This window comes from Cercospora kikuchii (assembly GCF_019650295.1).
Source record: "Cercospora kikuchii DNA, contig_00003, whole genome shotgun sequence".
Classification (NCBI taxonomy): domain Eukaryota; kingdom Fungi; phylum Ascomycota; class Dothideomycetes; order Mycosphaerellales; family Mycosphaerellaceae; genus Cercospora; species Cercospora kikuchii.
The window spans coordinates 1705091-1728726 of NW_025408584.1; the positions used below are offsets into that span (position 1 = coordinate 1705091).

The 23636-nt window shown below is 52.8% G+C and overlaps 11 protein-coding genes across 12 annotated transcripts; 2 read left to right on the forward strand and 9 right to left on the reverse strand.

Annotated features, from left to right (window-relative positions):
• Nucleotides 1-798: 798 nt before the first annotated feature.
• On the reverse strand, nucleotides 799-1526 carry CKM354_000507000 (uncharacterized protein; the record flags this gene model as incomplete). Its single annotated transcript, XM_044800327.1, has 3 exons — nucleotides 799-1007; nucleotides 1066-1085; nucleotides 1141-1526. The coding sequence occupies 3 exons, from the start codon at nucleotides 1524-1526 to the stop codon at nucleotides 799-801; spliced, it is 615 nt and encodes a 204-aa protein (XP_044656262.1).
• Nucleotides 1527-1997: 471 nt separating this feature from the next.
• CKM354_000507100 (uncharacterized protein) lies at nucleotides 1998-4033 on the reverse strand (the record flags this gene model as incomplete). 2 transcript variants are annotated; one of them, XM_044800328.1, is made up of 6 exons in its annotated part: nucleotides 1998-2660; nucleotides 2720-2781; nucleotides 2830-3054; nucleotides 3361-3486; nucleotides 3559-3849; nucleotides 3907-4033. In XM_044800328.1, the coding sequence occupies 6 exons, from the start codon at nucleotides 4031-4033 to the stop codon at nucleotides 1998-2000; spliced, it is 1494 nt and encodes a 497-aa protein (XP_044656263.1). The 2 variants fall into 2 exon arrangements, with proteins under 2 accessions (XP_044656263.1, XP_044656264.1); XM_044800329.1 differs by having other exon boundaries at nucleotides 2830-3486.
• A 610-nt stretch (nucleotides 4034-4643) lies between these two features.
• CKM354_000507200 (uncharacterized protein) lies at nucleotides 4644-5822 on the reverse strand (the record flags this gene model as incomplete). The annotated part of the gene is made up of 1 exon (XM_044800330.1): nucleotides 4644-5822. The coding sequence occupies one exon, from the start codon at nucleotides 5820-5822 to the stop codon at nucleotides 4644-4646; it is 1179 nt and encodes a 392-aa protein (XP_044656265.1).
• Nucleotides 5823-6916: 1094 nt separating this feature from the next.
• CKM354_000507300 (uncharacterized protein) lies at nucleotides 6917-8263 on the forward strand (the record flags this gene model as incomplete). Its single annotated transcript, XM_044800331.1, has 1 exon — nucleotides 6917-8263. The coding sequence occupies one exon, from the start codon at nucleotides 6917-6919 to the stop codon at nucleotides 8261-8263; it is 1347 nt and encodes a 448-aa protein (XP_044656266.1).
• Nucleotides 8264-8537: 274 nt separating this feature from the next.
• CKM354_000507400 (uncharacterized protein) lies at nucleotides 8538-9764 on the reverse strand (the record flags this gene model as incomplete). The annotated part of the gene is made up of 1 exon (XM_044800332.1): nucleotides 8538-9764. One exon carries the CDS (start codon nucleotides 9762-9764, stop codon nucleotides 8538-8540), a length of 1227 nt encoding a protein of 408 aa, XP_044656267.1.
• A 370-nt stretch (nucleotides 9765-10134) lies between these two features.
• CKM354_000507500 (uncharacterized protein) lies at nucleotides 10135-10842 on the reverse strand (the record flags this gene model as incomplete). Its single annotated transcript, XM_044800333.1, has 1 exon — nucleotides 10135-10842. The coding sequence occupies one exon, from the start codon at nucleotides 10840-10842 to the stop codon at nucleotides 10135-10137; it is 708 nt and encodes a 235-aa protein (XP_044656268.1).
• Nucleotides 10843-11586: 744 nt separating this feature from the next.
• Nucleotides 11587-13212, reverse strand: CKM354_000507600 (tRNA (uracil(54)-C(5))-methyltransferase; the record flags this gene model as incomplete). The annotated part of the gene is made up of 1 exon (XM_044800334.1): nucleotides 11587-13212. One exon carries the CDS (start codon nucleotides 13210-13212, stop codon nucleotides 11587-11589), a length of 1626 nt encoding a protein of 541 aa, XP_044656269.1.
• Nucleotides 13213-15579: 2367 nt separating this feature from the next.
• On the reverse strand, nucleotides 15580-15822 carry CKM354_000507700 (uncharacterized protein; the record flags this gene model as incomplete). Its single annotated transcript, XM_044800335.1, has 1 exon — nucleotides 15580-15822. One exon carries the CDS (start codon nucleotides 15820-15822, stop codon nucleotides 15580-15582), a length of 243 nt encoding a protein of 80 aa, XP_044656270.1.
• Nucleotides 15823-18998: 3176 nt separating this feature from the next.
• CKM354_000507800 (uncharacterized protein) lies at nucleotides 18999-20081 on the forward strand (the record flags this gene model as incomplete). Its single annotated transcript, XM_044800336.1, has 2 exons — nucleotides 18999-19123; nucleotides 19262-20081. 2 exons carry the CDS (start codon nucleotides 18999-19001, stop codon nucleotides 20079-20081), a joined length of 945 nt encoding a protein of 314 aa, XP_044656271.1.
• Nucleotides 20082-20222: 141 nt separating this feature from the next.
• Nucleotides 20223-21155, reverse strand: CKM354_000507900 (uncharacterized protein; the record flags this gene model as incomplete). Its single annotated transcript, XM_044800337.1, has 1 exon — nucleotides 20223-21155. One exon carries the CDS (start codon nucleotides 21153-21155, stop codon nucleotides 20223-20225), a length of 933 nt encoding a protein of 310 aa, XP_044656272.1.
• Nucleotides 21156-21611: 456 nt separating this feature from the next.
• On the reverse strand, nucleotides 21612-23474 carry CKM354_000508000 (uncharacterized protein; the record flags this gene model as incomplete). The annotated part of the gene is made up of 1 exon (XM_044800338.1): nucleotides 21612-23474. The coding sequence occupies one exon, from the start codon at nucleotides 23472-23474 to the stop codon at nucleotides 21612-21614; it is 1863 nt and encodes a 620-aa protein (XP_044656273.1).
• Nucleotides 23475-23636: the final 162 nt, after the last annotated feature.

Consider the following 23636-nt stretch of genomic DNA (forward strand, 5'->3'; position numbering starts at 1 on the left):
CGCATCGACTGATACCTAGAGTGATATCGTCAGTATCAATCCATTAAAGTAGGTTGGACTGAGTTCAGCCCATCGACGCACATCTCAAACAATTCCGAGCCTCCTCTCATGAAGATGTCGATATCTCTCAAAGTTCCATCGCATTCCACACATCTGATCTTCGTGGCTTCGGTCTTCTGCTGCTTCTCGGATACAGCTTGAGCGGTTGTGACCTCAACCTGGAGATACTCGAGCCAGCAGCGATTGCAGATGCCGACGTTGTGTTCACAAGGCGACTCGTTTCCTCGGTGAGTGGGGTGTTGCGGAAGTAGAAAGTGCTTTGGTCCTTGAACGCCGCATTGAGAGCAACTTGGTGCCTTGTTTGCGAAGACTGGCCTTTGAGAAACCATGGCCGAAGAGGTGCGGAATGGATTAAGGAGAGAATTGTTGGGGCGACGAGCTTGGTCGGTGACTGTGCATAGGAATCAGCGATGGCGAGATTTGAGTGTTTAAAGCAGAAGAGGCACATGAGGATGGTGAAGGGCAGGAAAGTGAAGGACGACAATCACTGGCGTCTGATGGACTGAGTCCAAATAAACGGCTCAGATTGTGAACATCCAATGTCTCGTTTCGCTCGTTGAGTCATGTGCAGGTCTGTCTCGCAGTTTTCTTCTCGCATTCGACACGCTGATTTCAAGCCTGAGCTCGAATAGTCAAATCAGCGAATCTGACAACCGTCGATGGCTCGAATGAGTAGCATCCAGCTCACCCACTGCATCTTAACACTCGTATATCTCCCCTCCTCAACTCTCAGCAGAGTCAGACAATCGCCCATCCCTCGGACATCTCATCCCCGACAGCCGCTTCGGCCTCATGTGCAAACAGCGCCTCATCACTCTCGTCCGCGATCGAACCTCCCTTTCTTAATGGACAGAACAGCTTGTGCATGCAGAATCCAGCAATAGCGGAATCGAAGGGCTCAATCGCGGCAAGACAAAGCCAGCAGAAATCGTGGCCGCATTCAGGACCTATGGAGGCACCAGATCAGTGTTGTTCGAACAGATTCGGACTCAGTTCAATACATACAGATCGTGTGCTCTGAGTCGCTGTTTCCCAGTCAGTCGTTTTGACCATCAACATGTACTGATAGATGAAGCAAACCTCTCCTTCTTCACAACTTCCGCACACCCCATACTCGGACACACCTTACTCGGCGCCGGACCAAAAACCGCGGTATTCAATTGGCTGACCTTAGTGAGCCTACCTCGAGTCAGCTCCAATAAACCGTCGCCTAGTCGCACTCGTGACACCAACTTGAAGTACGTCTCCGGCGACACCCTCTTGGAAATATCCTGCTCGGTGAGGAGATGGTTGCATCCAGGCTGGATGCATTCGATAGGCTTCGAGGGCGTTTTCAGGCATTGCAGAATGTACGACTCCCAGCACTTTGGGCACGCGAATTCCTTGTGGCGACAGGTGAAGAACGCGGCCTCGTAGGCCGCGCGGTGCGGAGGGTCTGCACTGTAGCAGACGATGCAGCAACCCATCTTGGTGACCGGTGCAAATCGTGTTGCAAGAGTGTCCCGGGCACGGGCTGGACGGTCTTGAGCGCAATTTATAGTGGTCACAAGCTTCGGAAATAACACTAGCCGGATTGAGCTTGTGGTGAATGAGCGCGATTCGAGTCTGTGACTTCGAAGCAAGCAAGCCTTCGCACCATTCACCATTGAGATGCTATTCGGTCACAGGAATGCTGTGTGCCTCCGAGGGCTTAGCTCCACTCCCATGCATTTCCCACTTATCTTTCCTACGAAGGGTATCATAGTTGTTTGCTCTCGTTCTCCCTCTAGCTTTCTCTCTCGCCTTTCTATCGCCCAATGCCCCGCTCAACCCCAACAATGAAAAGAGAATCAATGCCAACTGTACAAAAGAGGCTGTCGGCTCATTTCCTGCTCATCTCAGCTCTCCCCTTCTCTTAGGACTATCTTCTTGCTTTTGGCTTTGCTCTTCGCATGCCCTCACTGCAAATGCAGAAACTTCTTCGTATTCTCATACACCACATACGTGATACTGACCGCCGGCACCACTTTCAATAAGTTCGGCGTCAATCCTTTGAACAAGCCTCGCACGCCCTCTCCCTGGATCGTCTGCCTTGTGACATCCATCATACCGGTATATGTCCTGGGGTGACTAATTGTTCCTTGGGATTGCAGTCTTGTGCGGAGTAAATTCAAGGGATACACGATGCTAGCTCCGAAAGCACCAGAGAATCCGCCCATGAGGGCTAGTGTGAAATTGTTGGGCAGAGCATCTTCGTCGTGTTTGAGATTCGGATTTTTGGCGCGGTTGCGCGCAATGACGCGCTTTTTGAGGGTTTCGAACACACTAAGGTCGATGGCGGCGTAGGGAAACATCCCGACCAGTCCCATAGGCAGGCCGCGGTAGAAAGCCACGATGCCGTTGCGCGCCCACATCTTCTTTGCGGTGTGCATGATAAGGCGGGTGCCGTGTTCACCTCCTGCAACGGTTTCACATTGCATTTGAAATTTGAGTGTGTCGAGCGGGTAGACTGTAGCTTGTGCAATCATGCCGGCAATACCGCCAGCTGCGAACATGGACGAGGACTTGATTTGTTTGGGATCGTTGTGCCCTTCAAGTTTGGCAATGGCTCGTTTTGATGCCTGTGAGAATAGTTTAGTACGCTCGCTGATACGATTCAAGGGGACCGGGAAAATCATACCTCGTACGCGCCAAACTTGACAGAAGATTCGGGCATGACCTTGATAACATTCAGGCCGTTACCTGCGCTGTTAGTGTGGACCCCCGCATGGTGTAAGATTATCCACTCACCAGCAAACAAACTACGCATGCCGCCTGCAGCCCACAAATGCTGACACGCATTCCAGAGTGTCCTAACACCATGTTGCGCAGCGCTCAGCGGCTTCGCAGACTTGACAGCATTGATGGTATCCTCCGCATTCCCCGTCTGCGCAATCAAGTATACTTTCAACCGATCGAGCGGCGCGGTTGCGGTTCGCGAGGTAATACCTGACAGGCCGCCGGCCAGGAAATAGCCTACATCCGGCACGAAATCCATTAGCTTCGATGGACGTACTGCGTGCTGCACAACTTGATCATCCGCCTGCCGCTGCTCTTGGTGCAGCTTTTCTTTCCTCCGCGCCGGCTTGACGGGAATGTGCGGGTCGGTATCTGTCATGTCTTCATCGTCCAATGAAGGATACTGTAGTTGCGGTCTTGCTTCGCTGCCTTCCCACATGGAGATGGGCGAAGTATTGCTGCCGCCGGCATGCGATTGCGCCGGCTTGACCAGCTGGAGTATTGCGCCAAAAAGCGAACGCTTGAGAAATGTGAGGGTCGTACCTAGACCTTGTAGTGCCTCGTCGCTTAGGTGCACGTCACCCTCAGAGGTCAATTTGGTTGTGTTTTGGTAATATGATATAACAGCGCCAAGTCCAGGCGAGCTGGCTGGGATAAACAAGAGAAAGTCTGGAGCAAAGGTCAGTTCGCGGTCCTCTTAGGGAACATAAGTTCTGTGTGTCCTTGTTGCATTATGCCTACCGCGCCATTCGTTGAAATCAATAGTCCCATCGCGATCCTTGTCGATGTAGCTGAAAAACCTGTCCAGTCGTGCTGAGGAGACTGCGACACCGGCTCTCTCAAAAGCAGATGACAGTTCTCCCTTGTCCAGTTTCCCACTATGGTCTTTATCGATGGACTGGAAGAGCTGCCAGAGCTCCTTTTCGGTTTCAGTGCAAAAGCGGCAGAACTCATCGTAGCTGATCTTGCCGTCGTGATCGATGTCGCACGCTGTCAGCATGTCCTTGATCATGTTGTCTGCATCTTTGAGTGCTATCGTCATGCATGTTAGCATATTATCACCCTCTTTTCTGGATTCCTGTCGCGTACGGTGGTTGGCGGCAACCAAGCCTCGTTTCAGTGCTTCGAAGTCGAGGGTGCCTTTCCGCTTCGTGTCGAGCTTCAGCCATAGCGAGCGCAGGCGGGCCTCCCTCTGCGCCTGCGACTCGCCATCCATATCCGCCAGTCCGGGTGTTAGCTGGATCTTGACCGTGGGAGCATTGCAAGCGCCCGAGGCTGTCCTGTGGTCCGAGAGGCGCGTGTCTCGTTCGCGATCGGAGGGCGGGAAGGTGTCGGTGACCTCGCGCGCGGTCTGTGGAGGGTGCGGTGGGGATGTCGTCGCCTCGGAAGATGTAGGATGGGCGGGTTCGCGTGATGTGGAAGCTATGTGCTAGGTAGGTCCCATAGCTCGGCTTTGCGCAGAGATATGCTTTGAGCGGGCAGTGCACTCCGGCGTCGCAGGAGTCGCGCTGCGCAGGGAGGAGGACGTCGAACTTGCTGCGGACGCAGGTACAAGGAATAGGCACGCGTGGTGTGGTGTCGAAAGGGGTGGTGTGAGGGTGAGCGCCAGGTTGTGTGCATTTTCTAATGACGTCTCATTGGAGCAGCCGCATTTCGTACCTTTGCTTACTCATGCCTATTCGGACACCTATAACGAACCAAGACTCCGCCCATGGTACTGCCCACCTTGACTCACACACCAGAACTACACGCCATGCACAAGAGTCGTAAGAATGGGTGAACATGCATCGTAAGACATTACTTTTGGCAATAGCTCGCGCTCACTGCTACCCCCAGTTATACTGGTAAGCATACATCGTAAAACTGCTGAAGCCCCCTTCCTCGCCTCCCAGATACCACTTTTTACCTTCTCTCTGCGTAGATCGACCCCCTGCAGCTCCAGCATATGTGCATGTCAGCGGACAAGCAGCATGCGGATTCGCTTCGTCCATGCTACGCTCGAATGTGCAGCTCAGTGGTACGCGGTCGTCCGTCAGCCTTTCCGCCGATGTGAAATGTACCACATTGGCATTATTTCCAGCCTCGACTTTCACGTTCCCGACGAGGGAGTAGGGTGGGAAGTCCGCGACATTGTCAAAGTATTGCGAGACGAGCCTAGTGCCGTTGAGTGCAAAATACGACGAAGAGCAGTCCGCCTCGCCCCCAAATGATGCTTGCACATCATGACTGAGAGCTTCGTAGGACCAAGCCCATCCATTTTCTGGGTTCAATCGATAATCTGGCCCAGAGGCAATCTTGAAAGGTCCGTGAATGACTTCAGTTTCCACAGCAGAAATTGATTTGGTCACCGTAGCCCCATGTGTTGGGGTGATCGTTACTGTGGCCGTTGTAATGGTTCTGGTAAGCCGACGAGTCTGCTTTCCAGCTGCAGTGATAGTGATTGTCGATGTTGGAGCACCAGATTTCGTTACGATTTTCGTGATAGTCGCTGTAGGCACGCTCAAGCATTTACAGGCTGCACTCAGATTCGCAAGAGCGCTATAGGCCGTGAAGCATGCTGGCCTAGATTCGAGAGGTGGGGCGGTATTGATGCTCCTCCCCTTATCACACGTGGCCGGCGCTATAGGGCAGGATGTAAGTGGCTGTAGAGTGGTGGTCGTTGATATGCTTGTTGTAACCGTGATCGTGCTAGTTTTGGTGACACCCTCCAATAGAGTAATTGTTTGTGCGACCCTCGTGGTTACCGGATATGCCAAGTAGGTCCTTGTCGAAGTCGTCTTGGTCGCTGTCTTGATGACGCGATCTACCGTCTTGCTGACTGTAATTGTGGGAATATTCAAGAATGCTGAACAGTAGGCCGAAGCAGCTCGTGGTTCCTTGGCCGCACGGAAGTGTGCATTATCGCAGAATAACCCAGACTCCTGCAAGACCTTTTGCTCGCCCTGACCAAATAAAGGAGAGGCAAAAACGCTAGCAAATAAAGTGCAAAGAATGAAAAAGTGCATGATGAAGGAATGACTGTAGGAAGGAAATGGCGAGGATTGAGCGAGTGAATGGGTCAAGGGCAAGGGAACATGTCCATGAAGAGACTGGACGGTGAAGTGAGAAAACCTACCGCGAACACGAGGTGTCGTGGAGAAGACTGGAGTGTGCAGGCCGTGTTTAGCAGAGGGGATAGTCGTCGATACCCGATTCGGCCGTGGCGTGACGCCTCCTCATCTTGTTGGCTTCCTTTAGCGCTGTACATTTGGCGTGTCGCGGCAGTCGGCAACGTTTGGGAGAAGGGCCCAGACCCCGCCAAGCCGTATTTTTGCTGTCCAAGGTCTCGGGTCATCGCGCTATAAGACAAAGAGGTGAGCGCGTTGTCTCGAGATGCTTCCTGATGACCCGTTCCTCTGGCCGCCGATGGCCGCCGATGGCCTGTGAGGGTGGGGTTGACGCGTCGTTGGCGTCTCTACGCGTCGGTGCTGGACACTGGCCAATGTGTGAGGACGCCACGACGGCCGCCGCAATATCGCAACGATATCAATCCTCTGGACACACCGAGACACGATTGATGAGCGCAAACTGCAGTGGGATGCACCGGTAGAAAGCGGGCCTCGAAATGATCAGAGCAACATGCAGAACCAGCAGTGAAGGCAACGGCCGGAAGAACAGTTCCTCCGTCACAGGGACCGAACAGGGATCCCATCGACCTCGCCTATCGTGCTGCCCTCCTCGCCTGTCGTGCTGGCCATTACAGAACGAGTCTTCATCTTCTCAGGTCCTGAGAATGCTCGCAGATACCATTCTTCCCATATCTGAGCTGACTTGTAGCCCGAGTGAATTGCTGTATGCAGATCGTCAGCCGCTGGCGATCGCCGGAACAACACGCATCGTCTCGTTCTCCAGATACAGATGACGCTTACTACGCAGAAGGCAGGCGACAGAGCGTGCAAGCAACACAAGCTTATCCTCGTGTCGACGGGAGAGTGACAAGCCTCGAGGAGTCCGGCATTGCCGCCTGCCAGCTCCCCTTCACTTCATCACTAATCCGGCAGGTATATAAGCCATCATCACTTCGCTTTCAGACGCAGTACGGCCTTGCAAGGAAGGCGCTATGGAGGGTGAAATGCCGTTTCATGTCGCCATTGTGGGCGGCGGACTCTGCGGCATTACTCTTGGCATAGCTCTGCAAAGACACAACATCAACTTCACGCTCTACGAATCCCGCAGCTCGTTCACAGAAATCGGCGCTGGAATAAACTTTGGTCCATCAGCCCTCCGCTGCCTTCGTCTCATCGACCCATCTCTCGGCGAAAAAGTCCTCCAGCTCGCCACCAGAAATCCTCCACCTCACGAGGAGATATGGAGTTTTTTCCGCTATGGTGCACCATGGGGCGATCATGCCGATGGTGAGATCTTCCACAAGATACCCAGCCCTCCGACCGGCAACATGACCCTTCATCGCCAAGAATTACTCTCTCTCCTCGCGGAGGAAATGGGCCCTGGATATGCCGAATTCAACAAAAAGCTCGCTTCGTATTCGCGGACTTCCTCCCATGTCACAATCAACTTCACCGACAACACGTCTGTGACCACCAACCTCCTTATCGCCTGCGATGGCATCCACTCCAAAGTTCGAGCTTGCATGTTCGGCCCTGACAGCCCCCTCAGCAAGCCCAAGTATAGCTCTACTGGAGCGTACAGAGCCCTCATCCCAATGGACACCACCCTCTCCGTCCTTGGCGAATCTGCCCGCCTGAGCTCCATCTCATTCGGTCCCGGCGGCTATCTGATCACGTATCCAGTATCAAATGGCACAAAACTCAATTGTGGTGCCTGGACGTCCCGTTGCGAAGGAAAAGAAGGCGAATGGCCGCACGACGAGTGGGTAGTTCCAAATCAAGGCGAACAATTTAAACGGGATTTTGGAAAATTTGGTCCCCGAGCGCAGAACATTCTGTCTATGTTCGATCCAAATCCCGATTTCTGGGCCACCCACCATCATACTCATCAGCCCGAGTCTGGATTCGCCGATGGATTGGCCCTCCTCATCGGAGATGCGGCGCACTCTATGCCCCCTCATCAAGGCGCTGGAGCATCCCAAGCAATTGAAGATGCGTACGTGTTATCCGAAGTCCTGGCGCATGTATCCTCTGTCCCCGCGAAAGTCTCATTGTCAGAGAAATTGAAAGCCGCTCTGCAATCCGTCGATGAAATCCGTGCTCCGAGGGCAAATCGCGTGCATCAACTCTCACATCAGGCAGGAGAGGAATCTTTCAACTTCTGGAATCTAAAATTGGAAGGAGAAGAATTAAAAGAATGGTGTCGGGAGAAAGAAGCGAGACTGAATTGGATTTGGCAAGAGGATATGGAAAAAGAGGCGGACGAGGGAAAGAAGATTTTGAGAGACAAATTGAAGGAGTTAGAGGGATATGACGAGCTCAACGCTGAATCAGGATGATCTAAATTATGTGTGAAGAAAGACTTTCATGAGAAATATGTGATGAGATGACGAGAGACTTGTTGATGAAGATACGCTGTTAAATGATGATGCATATGAGGCTATAAAGCGAATCAAGAAACCGCTTACTAAATTCAATGCTTCAAATCGCAAAATGCCCATTATGCCCGTATGCTTTCACTGCTTTTCTGCAATTATGCTCGTCGCTGAATTAAGTTCATGTAAGTTAGACATGAACGGATGTCGAGTTCCCAAACCAATGCCATAAATGCTCTCATGTTTTCCTCTTCACCGCATTCGAGCGCGTCCATCCCACGACTGAAAGGCTGGTTTCGTCAACAATCACATCGTGCAAGGCGATTTTCAGCTGTTGTCGTGAAGCTGGCTTTTCCAGTGTGCGGCGACGAGGATGGGGCTTCTTGTCAATCTGCGAGTGCCCAACGTGATTCGAGAGCTTGCGCTTTTTGCCGCGGGGCTTCTTCGTTGAATGAAGACCGAGGTGATTTGCAGGCCGCTGACGAGATGGCGATCGTTTTTTCTTCTCTTCCTGTTGCCAGCCCACAAAAGAAAGGCCAGCTTCATCGACGATAGGCTGTGGAAGAGGAACAGCTTTTCTCGTTTCTGGCGAATGATCGGATTTGGGTTGTGGTGCCCAGCGAACAAATGATAATCCAGTCTCGTCCAGAACAGGCTGCATCATAGGCTGTTGAGCACCAGATTTGTCCAATTCGCCAGCAGCACCTTTCCGCAAATCATCGATTTGATCTTTAGTCTCCACCACTTCCGCCTCCGGGGTCTTCGTACCTTTCGGACTGATTTCGCCCGCGTTTCCCTCCAGTCTCTTTCTCTCGTTACTGATTACCCATCTATCCCTCCACTCCCCAGGCCAAAACTTCCACTCCTCCAATATCTTCACTTGTCTGTACCACACCTTCAATTTCACATCGTAGCACCACTCCTGTGTAAAGCCTTTCCTGACCTCTCCATGAGCACAACCAAGTTTCGAATAATAAGGATCATTATGCGTTTCCCACCACTGCTTCTCTTCCTCGCTCTCGTAGAACTGTGCTGGCATACCATTGCTCACGAAGTCCCATGGTGAATAACGCGGTGGAATGACACCCGCACGCGCGCGGAGGTAGGCTTTGTGCATCAGGACGCCGCCTTCGTCAGCCCAGTGAGGTTTCTCCAGGAGGTAGGAGAGCCTGATATCCTTCCATTCAGTATTACCTGTGGGCGAGAGGAAGTCGATGCCGATCGGTGAGGGTTTTGAAATTTTGTTGCGGTGATGTTGGTTGAGACGCCGGAGATTCTGCTCTGTGAGAGAGCGTTTGCGCTTCAGTGTCCAGATGCGCGATCCTTCTGGTGTGGTTTCGTGTGTATATTCTTTGTAGATGCCGGACTCTGCGATTCTGTTGAGAGTTGCGAGTTCTGCCTTGTATGCTTGCTCGACAGGCGTCAAGTGCGTTGACACTCTGCCGTGACCTTCGTGCATCGCCATCATCGATGCAGGCGCTGCTCTTTGGAACAGCAGATTGTCGCACTATCGTTTTCGCTGATCCTTGGAGTGATTTTGGCTGCAAGTATATTCAATGCAGCAAGAAGCTCTTCCAAAGCAAGTGTCGTGCTACGACCGACCAGACCAACATTGAAATTGCCAACTTCTGCCATGCGACTGCCACGCGAGATCTTTTTGCAGGATCAAAGAAACGCATGTCTCAGACAAAGCAACGAAAACTGTCATCAATCTTGATTCCGAGGTCCAAGAGTAAAGGCAGCCTGCGTTGGAAGCACAAAGAATTCGCCATTGGATGAGACAATGAACTCCACATCTTCAGCCACGCGAGAGGCATGCTCTGCACTCTTCATGCTTAGAATGTCCTAAAGGCCACTGAATTGCTCCTGGACTGCAGAACCAGATCACGCCGCCGAATAGCGTCCGCCGAGCTTGTGATGTCGAATTCGTCCCGTAGCGGTTCAACTTCGATTGCAGCGCCTCGAATTTGAAAGCGACGTAAATCGTTCTGCGACTCATCGAATAGCTCCATGAGCATCTTCTTGTTCACCGACAGTTTCACAGATTTCACTCGCCTAACAAACCCGTCCAGGTCTCGTTTTCGTTTGCGATTCTGAGGGATTGGCGGGAAGTATGGGTTATGCTGGTTCGTCGGTCTGACGCAACAGGTGAGCGCCGTGGCCGTAGGGCTTGGATCAGGCGTCTGCTCCATCGAATCTGCATGCAGAAGCGGGTGCTTGTCTTCCATAAACTCGGTCGTGACGGTGGGTACATGTTTCTCGGACCGTCGTCTAGCGATGGATCCAGCAGAGGGTGTTGCAATCGAGAACTCCTTTTGTGTAATGTTGCAGACAGGCAGACTGTCGGATCTTGATCGCGGTTTTGCTTTGGGCTTGGCATCCCTAGCCTTCGTCTTTGGGAGACGGTTCGTGGCATCGCCCAGCGCCTTGATTTGAGTGAAGAGCCGCATTTTGTTGCAGCTCACAGAATCGATTACATTATGTTCGAACATTGGAAGGTGAAGAACATGAGAGTATGAAGGCGGTTGCCATCGTGTTGCCATAGTAATATATCAAGCTGAAGTACGAAGCCCTGAACAGGGATGTCGTGTTGAGGATAAACGCTGCTGGGCTCACCGCTGGGACTGAGCGCGTAGACTTTGCACTTTTCTCCCAATTGGGCTCTCGCGTTGCTGCCTCCGACGACAAGATCGAGACAGCTTTGACGTGGCGCAGCATCACACGCGCTGTATCTTGAAATGGGGTGTGCTTTTGTCGCGGATGGCGCGTCTCTGCATGCTGGATCTGAGATCTGTACTTACCATTCAGGTTCTAGAGTTTGATGTGCCGCCCGTGACAGCTAACATCAGCCCGTGCCGATCTATAGCAGCGCTCTTATGCCGCATCGACTTCATAGTGCATCCGCGAAATCGGATGCCTGGCAACATATAGGTCTGCAGTGCCGCGCATATACCACAACGCCTATCATCATGGGGAGCAGATCACCCGCTGCCAGCGGTCCCCAATGGTGTCTTGGCGCGCTTGCTGTGGTTGCCCAGAGAGACGAGTTCAGGATATCCATGAGTGCTCGCATGAATTGCGCATGAGTGAGCACTTTGTATTGTGTAAGAGCAACCCGACAATCTCTCGGCACACTGCAAGATCGAGGAATGAGATATCGGGTTTGTGAAGAGTGTCAAAGCACAAGTTCGAGGTTGGGAGCAACAGTGTGGCCATCCTGGCTGTGTAAAAAGCCGAGCCTCATATTGCTGCCCAATAGGTGGTGGCTGGCCTTGCTCTGCGGTGCCCTATGACCCGGCCACTGATGTTTTCCTGCGCAGGATTGCAACCCCTTCAACGTGGCTGGTCTGAGGAAAGAAGTCGAACCCCCGCAGACTCTCGATCTCATATATTCCTTCGTGCTTGGGCTGATCCCCGTCGCCTGGCAGGCCTCCGACCAACCACCCAACGTCTCTGGCTTGCGTATGCACGTTGCAAGATACATAGCACACTCGTGCAGGAGCATACTTTAGCAATTGGCTGATGAAGCCTTCATCACATCCCTTTCGCGAGGGATCGATCACAACGACTGTCTCGTCCGGAGGGAACTTCTTTGTGTCGAGCGACTCGAACAATTTGTTTGCATCTGCTGCAATGAAGTGCGTCGCATCTTCTGGCAGATTATTGAGCTTCGCATTCTTGCTAGCGAATTCGACAGATTGTGCAGACACATCAATGCCAATGCTCTGCTTGAACATGCGGGACAGATTGATAGTGAAGAAGCCCGAGCCGCAATATGCGTCCACCATGTGTTTTATCTTGGGCTTGACGTCTGGGCCGCCATTCGGCTTTGCATCTGCAGTCTCATCCATCGTCGATCCGAGGATGTTGTCGCGTATGTATTGCGTGACAACAGGCAGAATCGAATTGTTGTTTTGGAAGAACGCGCCTGCGGGATTGTCAAAGCGGAAGTCGTCCACGTACTCTGTCGACGTGGCTTTGTGATCGGTGATGCAGATCTTGCGATGCACATGTTTTCCGCGGTCCTCCACAACTTCGTCTTCGCCCTCGACGCTGACTTCGAGCTCATCCTCTTTCTTCTCCTCTCTCGTTGTGCTCTCACGCAGGAGCAAGGTGGCGCCCTTCTGATACTTATTGATCTCTGCAGCGACACGCACTCGTTCCCTCTTCATACCCTTCCGTACGGCCTCTGTTCCGATCGGGCAGTCTTCAATGTCCATCGTCTTCCTCGTGCCCTTCAACATATATCCAATCGCTGGGACGCCCGGCCACGTCACCGGTTTGCCATGTCTCTTATCTCTTCTCCCACCAGGAGGCCCATCGAAGTGCGGCGTGAGTTTGGTACGATAGCCGTATTGCAGTGGTGAGCCGATCGTGTCGCCGACTGCTGGGACTGCAGACGTAGGGAGGTTCGAGAAGTTGCGGAATGCCTTTTCGACGATGGTCTTTTTGTGCGCAAGTTGGGCTTCGTATGGCATGTGCTGAAACTGACAGCCTGAGCATTGTGTGAAGTAAGGACATTGCGGTTCTGCAGTGCTGGACGGCCCTTTGGAAACACGCTTGACAAAATCTGCAAGTGAATATGACTCGTCGGAAAAGTTCTTGTACACTCTTGCAGTGACAACATCACCAGGCGCAGAGAATGGGACAACATATACTTGACCATCTTTTTCTGCCAACCCATCGCCGGTGGACGAGAGCTCTTTGATAGTGACGTCTATCTCGGTGCGCTCCTCAGGCTGTGGTCTAGCATTTTCGTCGGTCTGTTCGGAGATGTCCACGTCCTTGAGCAGATTCCTCACGTCGGCCAGCAGCACTTCTTCATTGGACCCCTCGGCGACTGTGCTCGTCTTCTGCTTCTTGTTCTTCTTGAAGTGCCGCTTGCCTTCGTTGAAAGTCCGCTTCTGGGCCATGGCTGATGCGACTGGAGGAGCGATTCTGGTCAATGGCGCGTGGAAGATGCAGCGACGGAGCGCGAACATCGAGGTGCATGTGAAAGGCAAGCTCCTCGACTTTTTGCGACACGAGTTGCATAATCTAGCTACCTCTTCTTTTATTGGTTCAAGCACAGATGGCGCTAACGGCTTGTCAAAGCGAGACCCGAGCTGGGCGAGAGCCCTTGCTGTCAAATCCACATGGCCATCCTTTGACAGGCGATCATCAACAGATCTACTACACTTTGCTCAGCAGCATACGAATGCATGCTCGCAGAGTCCGAGACCCTATTTCACGCGAGGGCCACATGATATAGAGCGACACTTCCTGTCTAATGCCACTGAGCAGCTCTCCCGGAAATGCTGGGTGCAGGACGAGCCACGGCCCACGAGAATGCTTGAGCAATGTTCGTTGCGCTATAAGAATATCAGGATGCTGCTATACCACAACGCCATATCTACCTCCCACGCTGTGGCAATAGCTATCGCCCAAGCAACATATAGGTCCGGTACCTGAAACGACCTACGTTCTCGGTGCACTACGGCATCAGCAACCTTGCCGCCTAATAAAGCTGCCCTGTCACGATAGCAGCATTCGAGAAGCGTATCGAATGTGCACTCCGGAGCAAGCTCAACCTATGATACCTCCAGTTCTCCATTGATCACTCACGAAAACGTCATACAGCTACATCGCCTGTCAGCAAAGATGACTGCTCATCAATGCAGCAGCACCATAAGCAAGGGTAGCTTGATCCAGCCTGCACGACATCGAAGCAGTCCGGCAAAAACTGCCATGTGTCGTGGAGTGAGGTGCATGCTTGATGTGACGGGTCTCTTCAACACCCATCTCCCGTCACTTCCTATCACACCTATGACGAGACCGTACCTCGTGGGTGTGGCGGTGTCGTCAAGTCGAGATGACGAAGCAACCCCAAATTTGCGTGTGCGTTCATTCGTGTTTGTGGACGCCTCCACCACGTAGCGTGCTGAGGTGGATGCCTGCGGCATGACGACAGAGCAGTAAAGAGGTATTCATTCCATGTCGCGGCCTTCCTGCGCCTCAAGCACAGTTCGTGTACAGTAATAATAAGTGTCCAAATTATGAACAAAGACTGTGAAGAGGTTGCCTGGAAAGCCGCGCCATGCCACCGGTAAGTGGCGTGGTCACGAAGATAGCACACCAAAGTAATTCGGTTCGTTATTCGTCCAAAGGTCGTGAAACGGTGGGCGAGTGCCTTGATTCTGTCGCGCGTGCGGAACTTTCTCTCATGCAGGGTCGAGTTGTGGAGGATCAGAGGGGTTCAATCTTCAAATGAGACAGTTGACGCAGGAGCGACGCGTAACGCGACGTGAAGATGTGTGTGACGAGGGTTTCAGGAACAAGGTCATGTATGATCTGCGGCGCTGTGGGGAAGATGAGCACGAAGGTGAACGCGTGCGATGATGAAGCGTGAAGCCGGAGAGAGAATCGCATGCGGTGGCAAGGAAGTCTTGCTGTCGTGCAAAGTGGTAGGCGGAAAGGTGGTCACAGAAATTGATCAATTCGGGGTATCTTCGACATTCTACATTACTGGTTTCTACCGAGCACCCTGGCTCATTGTGTTAAAAGGTACTTGTATACTTCTTCAATAACGATCGTCCACACCACATCAACCGCCCCGTGGGGTTCGCCCACGCGGCTGCACATCGTGCATTTCGCCCGCCGACATGTAAGCGGTCGCGAAGCTGCACCGGCATACCGCGGCCTGGAAGCTCCAGAGGCCCGATGACTTCCCGAGTGTTGTAGCACGTGAGTTGAGAGCTTTGTACATCGGCTGACCCTCCCAGTGCAATTTCGTGTTCCGTTCTTGGAACTCCTACCCCGGATTGGGTTTCAATTTCCCGCAAAGCATCAACAACCAGATCGTCCGATGGTGGAAGTCGGATAGGTGGAAGCAGTCGAAACCTTGACCTCGTCACGCGACTTTCCAGTTAGTAGGAAGATGGATTCGTGAGATGTCATCGGTGATGGTAGACGCGTATTATGTGAGAATCGAACAGCGCGCAGTAAGGTCTTGTAATGTACAAGCAATGCCGATGTTGTAGAGTGGTGTATCCAGGATGAGCTCGTAGCTCAATGAATGGTCTGCACGCGATTGCGTTAAGATGCTTGAAGGGTGATCATCGGCCATTTGGTGAAGGTATGAGCCCTGGCGTCTGATCCGCATAGTGACCGCAAGATTCGACTTTGAAGCGATGCGCTCAGAAAACGGGCTGATTGCGTTCGCTCAAAGGCTTGGATGCGAAGATGATAGTGTTGCAGTCATGGTCCTCGAAAATTCGTCCAGATCGTTCAAGGCGCGGGCTTCATTTCTTGTTCATTATTGAGAATCGTCGAAAGCCCTTTTTGGCAGGGTCCATAGGGAGATTATATGATGATGTCGTTGGCGATGAGCCTGAACTGGACTTGTCGCTTGAAGAACTCGTTATGCTGCCTCGCGATTCGGATCTTTGCCTGGTCTCGGCGAGGACATCGTCCAAGTTGACGTTGTCACGGGAGAATGGAGTAGTGTTGGTGTCGAGGATCTCAGTGAACTTTGAGCCTGCCATTGTTGAGTGGTCGATTACAATGCAGACGGTAGCGAGTGGTGCTGCAGTAGATAGTGGAAGCAGAGAAACAGATGCAAGATCTCACGAGTATGAAACGGGGCGCAATTCGGAGCAGGCACACGATATATGCGCAGATCCCAAACAGACCCTCGCGAACTAGGCTTCGCCCAAGTGCCACACCAACGACGGGGTCACCTGCATTGTGCCACAGACCATGTGTTGAAAGAAGGGTCCTTTGGCTTTGCCGCGAAAAGCACAGTCCCACCGCCCGCTCCCCTGCCCGCAGCAGCCACTTTAGACTTTCCTGTCGTTCATGTGCCGGTTCTGGTGGGACAAGACCGAGTCGGAGTCATGGGCGAGACTCAGGCTGCGAAAGCAAAATCCGCATGAGCCGTGTGGACGCGTTGCTCCCAAGCGCATCGGGATGGAGGAGAGCGACTCGCCGACCACGGAGTCCGAGGATGGACAGCAGTCGTTATTGAAACCGCTGTGCGGCAGACTGGAATGACGCGCCGGGCTTGCTTCGCTGCTGTCAGGTGTGTGATGGCGCATGCTGGCGGAGTCTCTGCGCAGATCGCCGGGGTGTTGCGCTTTGCGTGGCTCCCACCAGCACATCCTGGCCCGCGTCGACAGCAATGACGACGGTGCGGAAGGGCAAGACAAGAGCGCGGCGTTGTGGCTTTGCCCGCGTCCTGCGACCTCCTCATTCCCAAAGTTGTGCCTGCCTGTGCGAATCGATGGTACGCTCGTGACAAGTCACCAGACGTTCGTGCCGAGAACGTGTTTCGCATGCAGCAAAATCAATACGCGCCTGGAGATTTCACGCGAGGCGTTCTGGAACACGTCTGCGCTTGGGCCAAATCACTGGATCTTGCATGAATCTTGGTATTGGTTGAAAACGAGACATAGACTAGCAACTACCCCGAAGCGTTGGAACACAACAGATCTGCTTCTTCGCACTTCTGTTCTAGAACTCCAGCGGCATGTTTGGAGATATTCAAGAATGCAGATCAACCCCATTCCCGTCCACTCGTGGCCCAAAACGATATCTGGTTCTGGTAGACGGAGCATTTCGCGACGACATGCGTGGTGCGTTCCTTGGCTCCCGTTCTCGGTCTGCAGTGGAAGCACACGTACGCAGTGGTGGCAAAACCCGAAGCGAGCAGGCGGACTTGACAACTAGATGACATACTATCGAAAGGTTCTGCAGCCATACCGAACTGCTAACGTCGCCAGACACAGCATCAAGAAGTTCTGCACAATAAACGCACAGCACAAGGTGAGCTCTTCTTCTCCACAATCAGTGGAGAAAATCATCCTGCTGTACAAATTTAGACACAACTCGGTCGCTGCTCCACGAGGCAATGCTCTGCGAAGGATGATGGCTTCCTCGGGATCTCACAGAACCCACCTACACAAGCCATTCAACACGATATGAGGTCTCAGTGACTCCAAGGTTAGTCATACAACTCATCGCGAAGCCCAAGGCGCAGCGCCAGGTTTTGCTCAACGCGTGTACGGCCGAGTGCGTGGCGTTTTGGCTGTCGCTGGCGCTGTCAACCAAGCGCCGCATCTGTTACAGCGTGCGCGTGGCTCTCCGTCCCTCGAATGCCGCTGCCGCCTGATGGGGTGGCAGGCTGACATACAACGAGCTGATCTGTAGCACTCCGATCTGCGTTTTCCGAACAAGTGCGAGCACCGGCAGGCTTGCTGTCCTTGATTCTGGGACTGTTCTGCCTGACTTGCGCCGTGGTGATCACCAAATCACCTCGGTCTGCACACTGTCGAATACTGCAGCTCACGTGCAGCAACGACAGCCACCATCGCTCACCGCATCGTTCTCCGTGGCCGAGCCAGACGAATACCGTTGGTGCACGCGTGTCAAGCTACCAGTCGTGTCAGTAAAACGCGGCTCGTAGCCGCACGCCATGCGCATGAGCAACTGGCGGTTCTCTTCGGTTCCAAATCCAAGAACGAAACTTCTGCTAAGCTACTGCAGGTGCTCGCACGAATATGCTTAGCCTCTATACAGATCATGGAACATCTTGCCAGTAATGGTCAAGTTCAAACTGCACGAAGCATTCTCCAATCAAAGTCTATCTGCGCATACCTGATTGAGAACACAAACATTTCGCTCGCTACATGACTCAACCTCCTTACCCCAGGCTTGGATCTGTGGATGTCCACAATTGCTAGGTTGACAGTCCGCCGTAAATGGACTGTCCCGCAGCCACGATGAGGCTTGCGCTATCTGAAAGTAGCAACGAGATCCACTTCGCTCTTTCACTACCTTCATCAAGGAGATGCCGGATTGGCATTGCAAGCAGAGGAGAACGCTCCGTCTCTTGAGTACAACAGCACCGCAATCTGCTCGGCAAAGGCGGTGGAAATGTGTAGCGAACTTATCCTTGCATCGGCCTGTTCAGCGAAGGTCAACGCAGGTATGCTCCCTTCGTCGATGAAAGTCTTCTGTCCACGCAACCTCAACGACGTGAGCTAGCTGATGAAGCATCGGCACCGTTTCTGATACCTCCGCTCAAACACATGGCTCATCTTCATGGCTCATCTTGAAGCTGTGTTAGTGTTCGAAAAGCCAGCCAGATGATGGAAGCATGGTATGTGACTGTGCACAGTCTATGTGACGCGAGACAGCGAACCCTATTTCAGCTTCAACTGTGAGTCTGACCGACAACCTCCCACTCATCTGCTCCTAGCAGAGGGGAAAGATGGAGTTGCTCATGTCCCTAGAACATGGCCCCGAAACGATAACCTTGATGTTCCAACAATGCTGGTTGGCAGTGCTGTTTTGTGCTAACTTAGCGATTTGCCCTTCAAGGCGGCCTCAGGGTAAGTCGATGCTGAACACCATAGTGATGTCGGCATCGCCATGGATGCGAGTGGGACCAGCACACGGCGCAGTAAACATTGCGATAAGAATTACATGTAGCATCGGTTACGACATGCGATGATGTTGTTACTGTCAGCTTCAATGTTGGTGGGAAGGAGCAAGCTGAGCCGAGGCACGAAGTTCAACAAGCGAGCAACAACCTCGCTCCACTTCCGGAGCTGATGGACATCATGTCGACACGTTCATAACAACATATCTCTTCAATTACATCGTGGCAATTCGGAAAGCCGATCAATCTCACACCCATCAATCTTCACTTTGTCCAAAAATGTCTTCCGCGCCCAAGAAGAGACTGCAAGCTCTCAGCGAGCAACTCCAAAACCCCATTAGAAGCGAAGGCAAATTCGAAGACTTACCAAACATCCCAGCGGTAGCAGGAGACTCAAAAGGACCGTAAGTCTGTCTTTCGATCATCACTCAGATTCACACATGTCTCTGCGCAGCGTGTGGCAATCCAACACGATGAATACTCCTTCGCCTAGCCACTCGCCGCACCTCTTCACCCGATCACCTTCTCACCATATCTCTCAGTCGAACCCAAGGCAAAATCGTCATCATCACAGGCTGCAATTCTCCTCTTGGAATCGGCCGTGCCTCAGCCCACCACTTCGCCAACAACGGCGCCAAAGCAATCTTCATCTGCGACTACCGCACCGAACATCTCGAAACCCACAAGCGTGAAATCGAAGGCAAATATCCCGGCTGTTCTGTGCATCCCGTCCAGCTCGACGCCGGCTCCGAAGACGATGTTTCTGCCGTCGTAGACCAAGCCTTAGAAAAGTACGGCCGACTAGACATTTTCTTCGCCAATGCCGGAATCAGCGTCACAATGGGCAGCGTTCTCGAAGGGTCCGCGAGCGATTTCATGGATGTCATGCGCGTGAATGCGCTTTCCGTTTTCCTTGCAGTCAAGCATGGCGCACGCGGTATGCTTAAGACTGGGTCTGAGAAGAAGTATCCTGGAGGAAGTATTGTTTCTGTGGCATCTTCCGCTGGTATGCGATCGAATGCTGGAGCGACGGATTATTCTGCTTCGAAGGCGGCTGTGATTTCGATTATGCAGACGAGTGCATACCAGTTGACTGGAACGGGCATTAGATGTAATGCGATTTGTCCTGGAATTATTGAGACGGGGATGACGGCGCCGATGTATGAGATGGCGAGGGCGAGGGGTTCAGAGAAGAAGATTGGGCAGTTGAATCCTTTGATGAGAGGTGGTGTTGCGGATGAAATCGCGAGAGTGGCATTGTTCTTGGGAAGTGATGAGGCAAGTTATGTGAACGGGCAGGCTTGGGCGGTTTGTGGAGGATTGACGGCAGGTCACCCGTTTGTGCCAGGCAAAATTGCGTAGAAGGAACAGATCGAGTGTAAAGACATAACGCTCGTACGAACCTTGCTTGGAATGTTCAAATTCATGACATGATAGGCTATGTGGTCTCACCCGACGAAAAGAACAGCAGAGACACTCTACAAAGAACGGGATTGAACCCATTCAACCACCACCACTAAAAGCCTTCGCAGCCATCTTCTCCCTGTTCATCGCCTCCGCACACGCATAACCCGTGATAAGCACCTCATTAATCGCCTCAGGACTCAACCCCTGCATCCCCCTCTCAAACCGCAACAAAATCATCTTCTCCAAGACAGCCACCACCTCTCCCGTCCTCTCGACCTTCAATTCCGCCTTCTTCGTCCCATTAAATTTCCAAACCATCTTCTCTCCAGGCGCGTAAAATCTGCTGAGAAAAGAACACTTGGAACTGAAATCGCCATGCTTGATTTTATCCTCGATCGGTGGGCCAGAAGGTGAGTAGAGCGTGTAGGAAATATCGGAGCTGAAGGAGTGCCACTTCACAGATGCGGCGCGGAAGCCGTTGTCGGCGCGGATGAGGTCTTTGACAGAGGAGGACTGTTTCTGGATTTGGAGGACGGGTTGGGAGGTGAAGCAGTTGATCAGGGAGTCTTTGGTGAGTTTTACGTTCAGGCTTGGGGTTGCTTGGCCGGCTGGAGGGCACATATAATAAGGGTCGACTTGTTTCATGGCGTATTTTTCGAGTTTGCCGAGAAGACCGCGGTTGGCGCTGTCGCTACCGCCGGTCCCAGTAAAGGAAGATTCTGGTGGCTGCGATGAGTATGGGCCTGGGGAAGCGTTGGGTTGGCCGTTAACAAAGTTGCCGTACGCTGGTGGAGGGCCTGCCGGTGCTGCCTGACCAGGGAAGGGCTGTTGCGGAGGATAAGGGTCTTGCTGCTGAGGATACGGATGCTGTTGTGGAGGATAAGGCTGTTGTTGTGCATGTTGTCCATATGGAGACTGTTGACCATATTGACCATATGGCGATTGGCCTGTCGGTTGCTGTTTGCCGTCGGCGTAATTCTTCAGCTTTTCGACATTGTACTGTAGGATATCCTTGAACATGGACGCCATGTTTTGTCGCGACTGACTCTACGTGGCCTTCAGTGTTCCGGGGTGCTACCACAGTGACGTGATACTGATATGTGCTCTAGAGTTGTGATAAAAACGCTGGCTGCTACGAAAGTGTATGTTGATGAGATCACTCTCGTAATTTTCAGTTGTCGTTCAAGTGAAATGGGCGAGCACAGAAAGCATCAAGGTCATGTACTTGTATGTGTTCGAAGCTGCCTGGAAGCATGATTAGCCGGCATATTCGTTATATCTTCGGAGAGTACTGCTATTCGTCTTGGCTCACGTCTCCCATCTCAATTCCTTGGCGCCAATCTTTTGGTATGGCACATAGATGGTGAGATGAGGCGCAGCTTGCTATTTGCGCATCTGCGCCCTGCGGGCATCTGCCATGCTCTATCATGCAATGATGGCTTTGGGTGGAATTGGTTTATTATTGTTGCTAGGTTCTCTGCAGCTCTAGACAGCTATGCCTCTCTTCTGCCACCCACCAGGTCCACGCCATGCCCAGAACCAAAGTCCACAGGCCAGCCAGACACTGATCGCCATTGCCCAGAATGTAGGAGCATAGCATTTGATTCCATAGCACAGCTTGTCTTCAACGATATCGGACCCCTCGACAGTATTCAGATCTGCTGCCCATTGATAGACGCCACTATACACAAGTCCCCATATCGTTGCGCCTATGGCCGGCATCATGGCGCAAATCCCCCAGTTGGTGCCGAAATTCTCGACACCCCATATTACGCTGACAATGATCGGTGTCAGACTGAATGCTGCTCCGTAGCCGGCACCGATGGAAGCCGACACGATCCAGAAGCGTTCAGCATGCTCTTGAATGAAGCCTGTGGCAAGGACTACTTGACCTATGCTCATCAGGATGCAAAAGGCGATAAGGAAGGTTATGCGTGATAGTTCGAAGAATTTCTTCTCCGTCGGTAGAGGGGGCGGAAGTGAGGAGAGACTGTTTGCCAGGCTGTTAGGGCCACGCCGATGTTGGTGTGGGACGGAAGTCGGTGCGAGGATGTCGGTGAGGGTGCCGGTGAGGATACGTGCGATGGTCGACATGACTGCGACAATGGAAACGTGCGTCGCGGCGCTAGTTGGATTGCCGCCTTCCGGAATTGATATAGGAGGATAGAAAGTGTCGATAATGGTGCCGAGGTTGTTGATAAAGGCTTCTCCAGGGCCAGTGACGAGCAGGAAACCAGCTGCGAGCCACCACATGGTCTTGTCGCTCAGGAAGCGTCTCGTCTCTGCATTGAGCAGCCATGTCTTCATGCGCTGCTCCTCCGCTTTCTTCGCCTTCATCTCGTCCGCCTTGCGACTAATCTCTTCCACGACTGAATCAGTCAATGTGCCGTATCCTTCTGATTCTTGTCGTTCCCGGAGCAGACGATGGAAGTATTGACTTTCGTCCAAGAAACCACTCTGCTCCAGTTCTTCCACGGCGTCTTCAATCAGTTCCTCCTCGTCCACGATTCGCAATGCGAAGCATCCAATGAGCCCTGTCGTGAAGAGTAAGACACCTAGGAAGATGAAGAACTTGTGCACGTTGACGGTCCCTTTCGAGCCATCTGCTCTCGTCTCGTACAGTAATCTGCTTCCCACCTGTGCCTGCCACATGCCGCTCAGCCCGAAGCATGCAATGGGCAACGCTAGCGCAATGCCCTTATTCTTGCCTCTTCCAAAGTTCTTCGCGCATGTCGTGACGGCAGACAAGTACATCAAACTCGTGCCGCAACCAATGAAGATGAATGCGATGACCATGGCCCAGTAGGGCCATCCTTCGCCTCCTAGAGCTGGCGGCGGTCCACTCTGGAAATCGAATGCTGCCAGCAGGTACCCAATGCCGAAGAAGGAACCTGCCAATAGACTGGGAATACCTGGACCAAAGCGATCGCACATCATACCCCACAATGGCACGGGCAAGTACATGGCGATCTCAGCAGTAATGCTGATGCCGTTCACTTGCAGCTGCGAATAATGAAGCCTTCTTTGAAGCAAGGGTGCGTAGAGACTGAAGGCTGTAATGCTTCCGGCGCCCAGAGTGTTTACCAATGCCCATGCGAAGCTCCCATACCGCCATAGCTGCTTGCGAAAGCGCTCGCGATCTTTGTCGGCAATGCCCTCTGCTATGTCGGAGAAGAAGCTCCCGGCATAGCTGTGCTCTTCGGACTGCCGACGACTGCTGCTCGCATCGCGGCTGTGCTGATCGGGGGCGAGGAGTGGTTTGCCGCCGGGCTGGTAGTCGAGCTTGTCGATGGACGCGCTGCTATTGTCGCGCACGCGGCTGGAGGGACGCGGAGTGGAGGACGGCATCGTGATCGGAATCGGCTTCTCAGGTGCCCATGTCTGGGAATGACTGCTGCTACACGCTCTTGTACGGGATAAGAATGCAGTCCATCAGGTCAAGGCCTGAAAGGAACAGGCGATGACTGGGTGTCTGGCGTTGTCGGTGATGATGATGAGGCCGTCACGGCT